Source organism: Pan troglodytes, chromosome 16 (genome assembly GCF_028858775.2).
Source record: "Pan troglodytes isolate AG18354 chromosome 16, NHGRI_mPanTro3-v2.0_pri, whole genome shotgun sequence".
In the NCBI taxonomy this organism is placed as follows: Eukaryota; Metazoa; Chordata; class Mammalia; order Primates; family Hominidae; genus Pan; species Pan troglodytes.
The window spans coordinates 67,495,620-67,510,911 of NC_072414.2; the positions used below are offsets into that span (position 1 = coordinate 67,495,620).

At 46.8% G+C, this 15,292-nt stretch overlaps 1 protein-coding gene across 2 annotated transcripts in view; it reads right to left on the reverse strand.

Annotated features, from left to right (window-relative positions):
* PTPN9 (protein tyrosine phosphatase non-receptor type 9) overlaps positions 1-13,866 on the reverse strand; it is a 107,032-nt gene extending 93,166 nt beyond the window's left edge. The window contains exons 1-2 of one of the 2 annotated variants that reach the window (XM_024348981.3): positions 13,108-13,866; positions 4,621-4,737 (exon numbers count right to left, since the gene is read on the reverse strand). In XM_024348981.3, coding sequence (XP_024204749.1) covers positions 4,621-4,737; positions 13,108-13,170 — 180 coding nt within the window. In that variant the 5' untranslated portion in view covers positions 13,171-13,866. 2 annotated transcript variants of the gene reach the window in all.
* Positions 13,867-15,292: the final 1,426 nt, after the last annotated feature.

Consider the following 15,292-nt stretch of genomic DNA (forward strand, 5'->3'; position numbering starts at 1 on the left):
GATAATTTTCTTCATAAAGGCTGTTTAAATAAGATATGGAAGATAATACAAACTATCATTCTTTGCACTCATTTGCGAATCATTTTTAGGTCATCAGATGGCCTTTTAATATTTTATCTGAAAAGCAGCAGCAGAAGCAGACCACCACCACCAGTGCACCTAAAGGTAATGTGTAACCTAGAAAGAAGAAATGAACCAATGAACCAATGGATGATGCAAAAAGTCTTAACAGTAAAAAATGAGCTAAGGTAGCCTCAGTACTCTGCTATGTATATTACTCATGCATGGTAACTGTTAGAATTCTTAGGCTATCTTGAAATCTTTTATTTCAATGCTACAAAGTCAGACTCTTCATTTTTCTTCCTATTCTTATCTGAAAAAGAAAAGTTTCCTGTATCACAGAGAGCAAGAATACTTACCACTATTTATTGAGCATTATGTAAATACAAGGGATTTTACTTAATTAAGCAGATCTCCAAAAAACTTAAGGAAATAAGACAAAACAGATTCAGGAACGTTAAATAAAACACCGAGAGCCACAAAGGAAGCTGAGGGATTCCTGAGATCTACCAAAGGGTCATCACCATCACATCCCAAAAGGCCTAGGTTTTACTTATAAATCTTCTAGTTTATAAAAAGGCCAGATTTGCAATAATATTAAAAACTGAGATCTCAGCATTTAATAGTATAATCTTAAACGTGTAAAGAACACATAGTACTTTTCAGAAAGTGGTATTTTTCATTATAAAAGAAACATAAGTGGCCGGACACCGTGGCTCATGCCTGTAATCCTAGCACTTTGGGAGGCCGAGGTGGGCAGATGACCTGAGGTCAGGAGTTTGAGACCAGCTTGGCCAAAATGGCGAAACCCCATCTCTACTAAAAATTTAAAAATTAGCTGGGCATGGTGGCAGGCACCTGTAGTCCCAGCTACTTGGGAGGCTGAGACAGAATTGCTTGAAGCCAGGAGGCGGAGGTTGCAGTGAGCTGAGATCGCACCACTGCACTCCAGCCTGGGCGACAGAGTCTCACTCTGTCTCAAAAAAAAAAAAAAAAGAAAGAAAGAAAGAAACATATGGGCTGGGCACAGTGGTTCATGCCTATAATCTCGGCATTTTGGGAGGCTGAAGCGGAAGGATAGCTTGAGCTCAGGAATTTCAGACCAGCCTGGGCAACATAGTGAGGTCCTATCTCTATTAATGAGAAAAAAAAAATTAGCTGGATGTGATGACACGGGCCTGTGGTCCCAGCTACTCAGGAGGCTGAAGTGGGAGCATCGCTTGAGCCTGGGAGGTCAAGGCTGCAGTCAGCCATAACTGTGCCACCACATTCCAGCCTCGGCAACAGAAACATATGATCATTGTAGATCATCTAAATAGCCCATTTTTTTTTCTTTCTTTCTTTTTTTTTTTTTTCAGATGCAATCTCACTCTGTCGCCCAGGCTGGAGTGCAGTGGCGTGATCTCGGCTCACTACAACCTCCACCTCTCATGTTCAAGTGATTCTCCTGCCTCAACCTCTGGAGTAGCTGCAATTACAGGCGTACACCACCATGCCCCGCTAATTTCTTTGTATTTTTAGTAGAGACGGGGTTTTGCCATGTTGGCCAGGCTGGTCTTGAACTCCTGACCTCAGGTGATCCGACTGCCTTGGCCTCCCAAAGTGCTGGGATTACAGGCGTGAGTCACCGCGCCCAGCCTTAAATAGCCCATTTTTTAAAAGATTGGTTGTAATAATGATGTATATAATGAATGATTATCATCATATTATCATAATGACGTGTATCTGTAATAATGATTCACATCAAAACAAATGCAAAGGTAAAGATTAGCTAGGTGTTCAAGCAATGAACAAGTAACTAATGGATGAACATCCCCAAACACTTCAGTCCTAAAGTCACAGATGACTTTTTTAGAACCTGCCCAGAAATTACTGTAGAAATAAATTCTGGCTTCAGAATAATTCAATAAACTTACCTGTGCTACCTGCACTGAAAAAAGTGACAAGTACTGTGCCGGTATGTTGTGGATGGATTTGGTATTTCAGAGGAAACTGGTACATACTACAGAAACGGCCTTTCCCAAAGGAAAAATGAAATGCTGCCAGGCGCGGTGGCTCACGCCTGTAATCCCAGCACTTTGGGAGGCCGAGGTGGGCGGATCACGAGGTCAGGAGATCAATACCGTCCTGACTAACACGGTGAAACCCTGTCTCTATTAAAAATACAAAAAATTAGCCGGGCGTGGTGGCAGGCGCCTGTAGTCCCAGCTACTCAGGAGACTGAGGCAAGAGAATGGCATTAACCCGGGAGGTGGAGCTTGCAGTGAGCTGAGATTGTGCCACTGCACTCCAGCCTGGGCGACACAGCGAGACTCCGTCTCAAAAAAAAAAAAAAAAAAGAAAACAAAAACTGAAATGCTTATCTCAGAAGCATAAATTAAAGAAAAAAATCATCTCTAATCTACTGTTTCGGTCTTACCATTTTATAGTTTGGACCTAAGAGATCAGCAATCCTTAATAAATAAGGTTTCCCATGAGTTCTGGAGCTTCTCTGCCTCCTGTTCGCACCCTCCATGTCCATGTTTAACAACCTAATGCCAGCCAGGTGCAGTGGCTCACGGCTGTAATCCCAGCACTTTGGGAGGCCGAGGCTGGAGGATCACTTGAGCCTAGGAGTTTAAGACCAGCCTGGGCAACAGAACGAGACCCTGTCTCTACAACAAATAAAAAATAAAAAATCTAACTGGGCATGGTGGTGTGGTGGTGCACGCTTTTAGTCCCAGCTTCTCGGGAGGCTGAGGTAGGAGGATTCCTTGGGCCAGGGAGGTCAAGGCTTCAGCAAGCCATGATCATGCCACTGCACTCCAGTCTGGGTGACAGAGTGAGACCTTGTCTCAAAAAAAAAAAAAACAAAAAAAAAAACAAAAAAAACAACCTAATGCTGGATGGACACAGTGGCTCATGTCTGTAATCCTAGCACTTTGGGAGGCCGAGGCTGGAAGATTGCTTGAACACAAGAGTTCGGGACCAGCCTAGGCAACAAAGCAATACCCCCATCTCTTTAAAAAAAAAAAAAAAATGTGCCAGGCATGGTGGTACATGCTTGTAGTTCCAGCCACTATAGAGGCTGAGGAAGGAGGACCACTTGGGCCCAGGAGTTTCAGGCTGCAGCGAGCTAGGATCAAGCCACTGCACTTCAGCCTGGGCAACAGAACAAGACCCTGTCTCTTACTAAAAAAATTTTAAAAAGTGAACCAAACGCTTAAGAAGCTAACTCGGTTAGGTTCCTAAGGGGCCTTTTCAAAATCAGATATAAAAGGGCTGATGCCAGGCCCTCCAGCACTGAGAAGTGTAGGCTAAACTACCTTTTCTAGGAACATCTTCCCTTATTCTAGAAGAATAGGAATAGAAAACGGTGGTTATTTTAGTGGTCAGGAAGAGCCACCAAGATCTCGCATGGAGGTGTGCTTAGGGGGAAAATGTTAAAATAATTGATTAGGAAAAAGAAAGTACGAGAATTGTCTGATATACCAAGGCAGGATGGTAGACAGAAGCAGTGAAATGGCTGATATTACACTAGAGGTTGTATCTGAACAAATAATCAGGGTTAGGTTCTATGACTTCTAATCTTGGCACTGCAATGGACCAGCCACACTGCCGTAAAATGGGGCTTAATATTTAGAAAATAAAGTTTAAGTACTCCAAAATTACTATGTCTTTTCCAAGACAATAAAGGCATAAAAGTCAGAAAATGAAACTAAAATATACTCACAATGAGTCTTAACTTTTACCTCTTTAAAACAGTTTAGCTCCTGGCCAGGCATGGTGGCTCACGCCTGTAATCCCAGCACTTTGAGAGGCCGAGGCGGGCTGATCACCTGAGGTCAGGAGTTCAAGAGCAGCCTGGCCAATAAGCTGAAACCCCATCTCTACAAAAAATACAAAAATTAGCTGGGCGTGGTGGCGGGCGCCTGTAATCCCAGCTACTTGGGAGGCTGAGGCTGGAAAATTGCTTGAACCCAGGAGGCGGAGGTTGCAGTGAGCGGAGATAGTGACAAGAGTGAAACTCCATCTCAAAAAAAAAAAAAAACAGTTCAGCTCCTTTCTAAAGGAGGGTCTTTTCAATTCATTCATAAGTACTAGGTTGGGTTCCTTAGAGAAAACCTCCAGGCTACTTAATATTCACAAAACTGAAGTCCAAGACCCTTGTGCTCAGAATTTTTTTTTTTTTGAGATGGATTCTCGCTTTGTCACCAGGCTGGAGGGCAGTGGCGCGATCTCAGCTCACAGCAACCCCTGCCTCCCGGTTCAAGCAATTCTCCTGCCTCAGCCTCCCGAGTAGCTGGGACTACAGGTGAGCGCCACCACTCCCAGCTAATTTTTGTATCTTTACTAGAGACGGGATTTCATCATGTTGGCCAGGATGGTCTTGATCTCTTGACCTTGTGATCCACCCGCCTCGGCCTCCCAAAGTGCTGGGATTACAGGCATGAGCCACACCACACCCAACCAGAAATTTTTAATACAGCAAAATTCTCACATCCAAATGAGGTTTTACCTAATTGTTACTTACAATATCATAAACTATCAGCAATAATGAAAATAATAAGAGTTCTTCACCTTTCCTTCCTTCTTTGTCTCTGTAGAAGACCTCAATTTAACATCATGAATCATTTGGTCCTTGACGTATGGTAACTTCCAGGGAGACAGATGACATTTAGCACAGGACATGTAAGACTGTGGGAAAAGGGAAGTTCTTGGCCGCAAGAAATGGGACAAAACCCTTGCCTTTGGGAAAAATGCCAAAGATCTCTGAAGTCCACGCTAAAGCAGTTAAATTTTTAGCTTTAAAAGATTCCATTACAAAAATCCAAACCAGACTGGGCACAGTGGCTCATGCCTGTAATCCCAACACTTTGGGAGGCCAAGGCAGGAGGATTGCTTGAGCTTAGGAGTTCGTGACCAGCCTGGGCAACATGGTAAAACCCCCCTCTACAAAAAATATAACAAATTAGTCATGTGTGGTAGCATGCCTGTAGTCCCAGGAACCCGGGAGGCGAGGTGGAAGGATCACTTGATCCTGGGAGGCTGGGAGGTCGAGGCTGCAATGAGTTATGATCATGCCACTGCATTCCAGCCTGGGTGACAGAGTAAGATCCTGTCTCCAAAAAAAAAAGCAAAAACCACACCATGCAATTAGAATAGGCTTTTAAAAACTACACTATAAAAATGCAAGATAATAATTTTCTGGAATTCATAAGAACCTGTACTAGGTGATGGTCCCCAGGGTGGATATGAATATTTTTTCCCCTTGTAATTGGCTTAAGCTAACATGGTTCTAAAATTTTTCGCTATTCAAAAACGATGAGGACGGGCACAGTAGCTCATGCCTGTAATCCCAGCACTCTGGGAGACCGAGGCAGGTTGATCACCTGAGGTCAGGAGTTTGAGACCAGCCTGGCCAACATGGCGAAACCCTGTCTCTACTAAAAATACAAAAATTAGCCAGGTATGGTGGCGGGCACCTGTAATCCCAGCTACTAGGGAGGCTGAGGCAGGAGAATTGCTTGAACCCGGGAGGCGGCGGTTGCAGTGAGCCGAGATCATGCCACTGCACTCTAGTCTAGGTGACAGAACAAGACTGTCTCAAAAAGAAAAAAACAAAAAACAATGATGAATATCATAATAATGGCTAACTTTTCTGACTACTTATTATATAAGCATTGGGCTAAGTGCTCTACATGCATCTCCTTATTAATCCTCACAACATTGTAAGGTCTAAATAACATAAACTTTAAGAATTTTCAAAAAAAGAAAAAACATAAAATTAAAATAAAAAAAGAAACAAAAATAATAATAATTTTCAGGCTGGGCGTGGTGGCTCACGCCTGTACTCCCAGCATTTTGGGAGGCCAAGGTGGGTAGACTGCTTGAGCCCTGGAGTTCAAGACCAGCCTGGGCAACATAGTGACACCTTATCTCTATTATTTAAAATATGAAATAAAATAAATTGGTGGTGGCTCACGCTTGTAATCCCAGCACTTTGGGAGGCAGAGGCAGGTGGATCACGAGGTCAGGATATAGAGACCATCATGGCCAACATGGTGAAACCCCATCTCTACTAAAATACAAAAATTGGCCAGGCATGGTGGTGCATGCCAGCAGTCCCAGCTGCTTGGGAGGCTGAGGTAGGAGAATCGCTTGAACACAGGAGGTGGAGGTTGTGCCATTGTGCTCCAGCCTGGTGACAGAGCAAGACTCCGTCTCAAAAAACTAAATAAAAAATAAAAATAAAACTATTAACAGAAACATAAGTACTTTCGAAAACTACTCTATTATCCTATCAATCATCACTGGGATATCCATGCAAAACCAAAATACCCTAAACAGCTATAATTATACAGAATTTTAATCTAGTGAGAGTTCTAGTTAAGAGTCTTGGCAGGGCGAGATGGCTCACACCTGTAATCCCAGCACTTTGGGCTGCTGAGGCACGTGGATTACCTAAGGTCAAGAGTTCAAGACCAGCATGGGCAACATGGTGAAATCCCATCTCTACTAAAAATACAAAAATAAGCCAGGCGTGGTGGCAGGTGCCTGTAATACCAGCTACTCAGGAGGCCGAGGCACGAGAATTGCTTGAACCCAGGAGGCAAAGGTTGCAGTGAGCTGAGATCATGCCACTGCCCACAGCCTGGGCAACAAAGCAAGACTCCGTCTCAAAACACAATAACATAATGACAATGAAGATTAATACTTATATGTAGAAATTGTCCTTCACACTGCCAAACTGCCAGCCCATTAAGAAAGGCTTTTACGGCCAGGCATGGTGGCTCATGCCTGTAATCCGAGCACTTGGGGAGGCCAAGGCAGGCTGATCACTTGAGATCAGGAGTTGGAGACCAGACTAGCCAACATGGTGAAACCCCATCTCTACTAAAAAGAAAATACAAAAATTAGTCAGGTGTGATGGTGCATGCCTGTAGTCCCAGCTACTCGGGAGGCTGAGACAGGAGAATCACTTGAACCCAGAAGGCGGAGGTTGCAGTGGGCCGAGACTGCGCTCCAGCCTGGGCGACAGAGCGAGACTCTGTCTCAAAAAAAAAGAAAAAAAGAAAGAAAGAAAAAGAAAGGCTTTCACAAGCCTTCTTGTGCAAAAGAACAAGAAGATATAAAGAAAATAAAATTTTATTGTAGTTGTGACCACACCTTGAAATGGAGAGTTGACAACTCTGTTTTAAGGAACAAATTTTTTTCCTATAGTAATTTCATCATAATTTCTTGCACAGAGTATACAGTATGTTTCCTCTGGCAATATACAGTTGAGTACAGGTTTTCTGTATCTTTTCATCTGTACTTTTCAAACTATATTTTAAGAAGCATTAACAAAACCAAACACATATATCAATACCAAAACCCACAAAATTAGCTTTTTTTTTTTTTTTTTTGAGACGGAGTCTCGCTCTGTCGCCCAGGCTGGAGTGCAGTGGCACGATCTCGGCTCACTGCAAGCTCCGCCTCCCGGGTTCACGCCATTCTCCTGCCTCAGCCTCCCGAGTAGCTGGGACTGCAGGCGCCCGCTACCACGCCCGGCTAATTTTTTGTATTTTTAGTAGAGACGGGGTTTCACCGTGTTAGCCAGGATGGTCTCGATCTCCTGACCTCGTGATCCGCCCGCCTCGGCCTCCCAAAGTGCTGGGATTACAGGCGTGAGCCACCGCGCCCGGCCAAAATTAGCTATTTTATACCCACTTAGGCATCTAAGTAAATTGGCTAATGGCTTCATGGGAAGTAATGTAGTGTAAAAGAGGAAACACTGGCAGTGAAGGCAGAAAACCTAGACCTGGGTGGAAATCATGGCTATATCACTTGTTAACTATGTGACCTTGGGCAATTTCCTTCTCTCAGTCTGAGTTTTCTTATTTGCAAAGTGAGGGTAGTAATTCCAATCTTGGGAGGGACGATTAATTGCATGTGAAATGCCCACCACAGAGCCTGACTCAAAGCAGGAGTTTAGAAAAGATACTGTTATGATTGTTATTCATATAAGCTCCTTAAAAGCAAAAACATCATATTTGTCCTCGTAGCCCAATTGTAGGCTTTATAATTATTGAGGAGCTGAAAAACAAGAAACACCAAAGTTACAAATGAGGATTTGTATCCGTTCAACACATGCCTAGACAGAAAATGAGACTAAGTAATCATGACTTTCAAAAACTATATCAACGCATACACAGCATATAAATCAAAGTATATATTGCCATTTGATGGGGAAAAAATCAAAATATGTAATGTGCTCATTTTTAAGCCACTCTGAAAGAAGATGATGCTGCCTGTATACAAATCAGGAGTACAACTACTCTTCATTCATTCTGCAAGTATTTCCATAAGTGCCAGTCATTATGTCATTATGCTAGGCAATGTGCATATGATGGGGAGCAAAAGTGAAAATAATCCCAACCCTCATAGAGCTTGCTTGCAGTCATGTAATCACACAAATAAGTGTTAACTTGTGATAAGTGATGTGAATGACAGGTAAATGGTGCTCTGAGAACCTATTAGGTTAGAATCTAAACTAACTGAAATCAAGGAAGGCCTTCCAAGGAGGTGAAACCTGAGAGCTGAAGGATGAAGAGGAGGTTAACAAAGAGGGGTGTTTCCAGATGGAGGAAAGCAGCTCCTGCAAAGACCCTGTAAGCAGGAGGAAACAAGGAAAGAAGGCAGGACTATAAGGTCAGTGTGCATGGAGCAGAGACAAGTGTGAGAACTAGCTAGGGCCTAGGCTGCTCAAGGGCCTAGATATATAGCCTACATTCAAAAGTTGCAATTTGATCTCAAGAGCAATGACAAGGCCTGTAATCCTAAGGCTTTGGGAGGCTGAGGCAGGAGGACGGCTTGAACCCAGGAGGTTGAGGCTGTAATGAGCCGTGATTACACCACTGGACTCCAGCCTGGGTGACAAAGTGAGATCCTGTCTCCACAAAAAAAAAAAAAAAGCAACCAGAAGCCACTAAAGAGTTTTATGAATGCTTCTTTGCGGGGCAGGCAGGCTGAGGGGAAGATGAAATCAGATTTTCAACAGGACTCTGGCTTCTGGATTCTGGAATATGGATGGACCAGGTGGGAAACAAAAGTCCTGTCAGGATAGGATAGTAGCTTCGAATAGGGTGATGGCAGTGATGGTGGAAGGAAGCCAATGAATTCAAGAGATATTCAGGAAAATCTAACACTGTATTGTACACAAGGGCAGAGGGACAGCAGTGTCCAAGACTTCTGGGTTTCTGATTCATATGACTGTACAGAAGGAGATACCACTCAGGAGGTATTCTGCTTCAGAAATATTTTTAAGGAGCCAGGCGCGGTGGCTCACGCCTGTAATCCCAGCACTTTGGGAGGCTGAGGTGGGTGAATTGCCTGAGGTCAGGAGTTCGAGACCAGCCTAGCCAATGTAGTGAAACCCCATCTCTACTAAAAATACAAAAACTTAGCTGGGTGTGGTGGCGGGCGCCTGTAATCCCAGCTACTAGGGTGGCTGAGGCAAGAGAATTGCTCGAACCCGGGAGGCAGAGGTTGCAATGAGCCAAGATCACGCCATTGCATTCCAGCCTGGGCAACAAGAGCAAAACTCTGTCTCAAAAAAAAAAAAAGAAAGAAAGAAAGAAAAGAAATATCTTTAAGGCTGTTCACACAGGCCAAAAAGGGCCTAACTGCACTACACTTTTGCATGAAAATGTGTAAACCGAATTTGATCCCCTACTTTAAATAAGGCTCTAAAAGATTTTTTGCTATTTACAGAAATCAAACTGACTCTCAAAAGTACAAGGATTTTCCTACACTGAAGAAATTTCAAAGATTCCGCCACAAGCTTCTAAATCAACTCCAAATAAATGTTAAATTGGTTTGAGCAATAGGGCAGCATTACGGAGTGAATGTGTCATTTCCCATGAGGACCACTTTGATAAGGCTAACACTTATGTACTGCTGTTTAATTTTAATATTTTAAATAAATCTTAAGAGTACTCTTGGCTGGGCGCGGTGGTTCACGCCTGTAATCCCAGCACTTTGGGAGGCCAAGGCGGGTGGATCATGAGGTCAGGAGATCGAGACCATCCTGGCTAACACGGGGAAACCCCGTCTCTACTTAAAATATGAAAAATTAGCCAGGCGTGGTGGCGGGCGCCTAAAGTCCCAGCTACTCGGGAGGCTGAGACGGGAGAATGGCATGAACCCAGGAGGTGGAGCTTGCAGTGAGCCGAGATTGCACCACTGCACTCCAGCCTGGGTGACAGAGCAAGACTCCGTCTCAAAAAAAAAAAAAAAAAGAGTACTCTTGGCTGGGCACGGCGGCCCAGGCCTGTAATCCCAGCATTTTGGGAGGCCAAGGTGGGTGGATCACGAGGTCAAGAGATCGAGACCATCCTCCAACATGGTGAAACCCCGTCTCTAGTAAAAATACAAAACTTAGCTGGGCATGGTGGCACGCACGCCTGAAGTCACAGCTACTTGGGAGGCTGAGGCAGGAGAATCGCTAGAATCAGGGAGGCAGAGTTTGCAGTGAGCCGAGATCACAACGCTACACTTCAGCCTGGCAACAGAGCAAGACTCAGTTAAAAAACAAAAGGGTACTTCTGGCTGTGTGCAGTGGCTCACACCTGTGATCCCAACACTTTGGGAGGCCAAGACGGCCTCCCAAGACCTGAGGCCAGGAGTATGATGAGACTAGCCTGGCCAACACGGTGAAACCCCATCTCTACTAAAAATACAAAAATTAGCTGGGCATGGTGGGTACCTGTAATCCCAGATACTCAGGAGGCTGAGGCAGGAGAATCGCTTGAACCCGGCAGATGGAGGTTGCAGTGAGCCGAGATCACGCCATTCTACTCCAGTCTGGGCAACAAAACCCAAACTCCGGCCGGGCGCAGTAACTCACGACTGTAATCCCAGCACTTTTGGAGGACGAGGCGGGCAGATCATGAGGTCAGGAGTTCAAGACCAGCCTGGCCAACATGGTGAAACCCCGTGTCTACTAAAAATACAAAAATTAGCTGGGCATGGTGGCAGGCGCCTGTAATCCCAGCTGCTCAGGAGGCTGAGGCAGGAGAATCGTTTGAACCCTGGAGGCAGAGGTTGCAGTGAGCCAAGATCAGGCCACTGCACTCCAGCCTAGATGACAGGGCGAGGCTCCGTCTCAAAAAAACAAACAAACAAACAAACAAAAAACCAAAACTCCATCTCAAAAAAAAAGAGAGTACTCTTATGTGATATTAAACTAAAATATGGTAACATTAGGCATTACCATAATTAGAACTATACTGCTTTTGTTTCAATATTTTGAAATGCTTGTAAAAAAATAATATTTTGTAGGAAAAAAAGAGATAAGATTTTAAAAACACACACACACACACACAATCTCTTGACTTTAATAAACATTTTGCCGTTTCCATCCTAGTCCTTGTTAATGCCCATCACATTCAATTCAGGGTAAAAGATAAGGTTTTTACTAGTTAAACACATCTGTATATATGTGTATGCACTATGTACAAAGTAAAGCCAATACCATGTCAATACTATCAATACTTTAATATTTACTTTTCCTGGTTTTAGTTTTCAAATTTGCAACGGATGCTATTTGCATAGAATACTGATGGCTTTAAGTCTTAAAAACAGAAATCTGACTGACCCAAGGAAAAGGATGAAAGAAAGAGATTTTGTCCCTTTAAAATCAGCCAACACATCCTATCTTAGTACTGAAGTACTTCCCAATTCTGGCAGAATGGGCTCCTTGGCCACCTGCTTGCACTAGGGTCTGACTAGCATTTTATTAACATCCAACTGCAGTTACCAGGACATTCATTACCACTGCTTGTACAAAGCAGAATTCTTTTTAAATTTTTTTCCCATACTGATTTCATCACCAGGTGTCAAAAGACAAAACCGTGGCCTGAGGCCAAATAGAAAAATGTCATCTCCACAAATGAGGAGAAAAGACAAGGACTTTAAAAAATCAGGTCAACAAGCCCATTAGCCAATAATAGTTTGTAAAACTAGACTGTCTTCACACTAGAGGCTGTGCTAGCAAATGTGGTCCTTGGAAACAAGAGCTGTAGAGCTTGAAATGGGTTGCCAGCATGGTTTGCCTTTTTCTTTTTTCATGTTTATTTTTATTTTTTTTATTTATAACATGGAATCAGACTATGACTATAATCGAGCATAGCTATGGCGGGGTATGGGCAGTGCCAAGGAAGAGACAGCGAAAAGCCCGTAGGGTTCCCAGTCTAAGCTAGCAGACCTTCCCATCTTCCTCAGGAGTGGTCCCTGTCTCCGCAGCTGGAATGTGCGGGAGGGAAAGTTACAAGGGCCCCCAAAATGAGACAGCAAACCACTTCCTTCTGAAAACTAAAGGTCATAGGCTTTTAAGGAACAATAGAGCTCAATGTAAGCTTCAGAAAGATGGAGACAGTCAGATGAGACGAGAGTAGGGAAGCGGGGGTGAGGAGATGCGCCCCGTCTGGGATAGCTGAATAGGGGGGTCAAGGTCAGGGACTTTAGGAACACGAGAAGGGCTGGATCTTCCATAACCTGCCCAAGTGGGCCTGAGAAACCTAAGAGGCTCCTCTGAAAATCTAGGGCATCTATGCATCCAATACTCTCGGCCCTCTCCTCGGGAAGGGAGATAATCCCCACAGGAAGCACCCCCCAAACTGGGGCTTTTCCTGCCCTTCAAAAGCCACAAACCCTCACGGAAAACATTTACAAGGGAGTGGAAGGGCCGGGGGCAAGCAGCGGTTCTGCAAACCTCGGGAAGAAGGCCCCTGGATCCAAGGAACTTTGCCCCTTGAATAGGGGGTGGGGTGCGGAGGGCACCGTCTGAGGCCGGTAAGCCTCGGCGAAAGAAGCGGCGGGAACGGGAGCAGGGTCCCGTGGGTCCCCCGACGAGGGGGTGGCGGCCTGGGGCGCGGTCGCCGGTGAGGGAGGCCGGCGGGCCGGGCACGGGAGCGGGGGCGCTGCGGCCCCGTGGCTGCAAAGAGCCGGGACTCGGGAGGCAGAGGCCGGCGTAGGCCTCGGGGGCCCGGACACACCCACCGCGGCGGCCTCGGGCCCGCTTACCTGCTCCTCCTCCGGGGTCAGCTCCGGCGCCATGTCGGGCCGGGGCGCGGTCGCGGGCTCCATCCCCCCACCACCGCCGCCGGGCGGACAAAACTCGCTCGCGAGCGCGGGAGCCCGGCGCGCTCGGCCTCCGCTTCCGCGTCCCCGCGCCTCAGCAGCCCGGGGCCGGCTCGCGCATAGTGTGGCCGGCAGAGCCCGGCGCCTGCAGCGGCCGCAAACGCCGCTTCTGCTTCCTTAAGAAAAATCTCTCCGAACTGCCGCTCTCTTCCGGGAGGAAATCCTTTTTTATATTATTCGCTCCGTTCCTCACACTCCCCCTTATCTCCTGGGGAAGAAAAAGTGCAGGCGAAGAGCTAACAGCCACTCGGGATTTAAAAGGAAATAGGAAATCAGGAACTTTTAGAGCCGGGAGCGAAGGGTCGGCGGAAATTTCCCGAAGGCCGCCGACCCCCTCGGCGCCCCGCTTCCTCAGCCGCGCTCCCGCTCCTCCACAGCGCCACAGAGCTCGGGGCCGCCCAGCCGGGCCGTCCTCGCGGACGCTGGCCCTGCGACCTGCGCGGCTGCCTCAGCCAGGCTCCTCGCGGGCGGCCGCAGCGAAAGGGAGGGAGTGGAGAGGGAGCGAGGGAAACGCGCCCCCCTCCTGACTCACGGCCAACGCTGCGGCCGCCCCGCGGCCGCCCGAGCCCCCCGCGGCTCCATTGAGAAACTGAGCGTCTCATTCACAAGCTGGCGGCGAGGAGGGCCCAGCGGAGCGAGGACGCAGTCCGGGAGGGGGAGACAGAGAGGAGCCCGGGCGGGGGAGGGGACCGGGAGGGGGAGGGGCCCCGGGCGGGGAGGGGACCCTAGCTGGACGGAAGGCAACTCGACTGCGGGAGGGAGAAAAAGGAAGAAAAGAGTATTTCGTGAGGCTCAGATCCTCGGAGGAGGAGGAGAATACGTTCGTTTGCAAATTATCTGCTGACTGGCACCTCTCCTGGGGTTAACTTGCCGCTGCCACCTACGCGTGAGAAACCCACAATCCTCAACTATTTGTCGCTTGCAGCCTGAAAGACCGTGGAAAGGTTGCCTGCCAGGCCAGGATGCTTAGGTGGAAGGAATCGCACCTGCCTCCCTCTCTCTCCCTCCTTACTGGCTGCACCCTGTAATTCATCTCCAGTGTCGCTAATTTTAATCCCCCATAGAAACGACATCAGACTCCGAACATCATTCAGGAATGACGCGGCCTTTGCAGACCTTTGATTTTCACTAGGGCAAGTGCAGCAAAGGGTTCAGGATTAGGGGTACAGTCTTGGAGTCATTTGGGGACGAATGGGGCATAGAGAAGGCAAGGCTGGGTCTGGTATGTTGTTGCATTATTCCAAGCCAAAGATAAATATTCCAAAGGGACCCAAAGTCCACAACTAGTTCCAAGGCTGAAGCCCTGGAGCCAGTCCTGAGGGACCCAAAGGAGGGGCCTTCAGACAACAGGAAGGTGCTGTGAGTTGTGATGCTCCTATGATTTTTTTTTTTTTTTTTTTTTTTTTGAGACGGAGTCTCTGTGTCGCCCAGGCTGGAGTGCAGTGGCGCGATCTCAGCTCACTGCAACCTCCACCTCCCGGGGTCAAGCGATTCTCCTGCCTCAGCCTCCTGGGTAGCTGGGATTACAGGTGCGAGCCACCACGCCCGGCTAATTTTTGTATTTTTAGTAGAGACGGGGGTTTCACCATGTTGGTCAGGCTGGTCTCGAACTCCTGACCTCGTGATCCGCCCGCCTCGGTCTTCCAAAGTGCTGGGATTACAGGCAGGCGTGAGCCACCGCGCGCCCGGCTTTTTTCTTTTTCTTTTTTTGAGACGGAGTCTCACTCTGTCACCCAGGCTGGAGTGCAGTGGCGCGATCTCGGCTCACTGCAAGCTCCCCCTCCCAGGTTCACGCCATTCTCCTGCCTCAGGCTCCCAAGTAGCTGGGACTACAGGCACCCGCCACCGCGCCCGGCTAATTTTTATTTTTTTAATTTTTTTTATTTTTTTGTATTTTTAGTAGAGACGGGCTTTCACCGTGTTAGCCAGGATGGTCTCAATCTCCTGACCTCGTGATCCACCCACCTCGGCCTCCCAAAGTTGTTGTTGTTGTTGTTGTTGTTTTAACACAGGGTCTCACTTTGTTGCCCAGGCTGGAGTGCAGTGGCGTGATCACAGCTCACTGCAG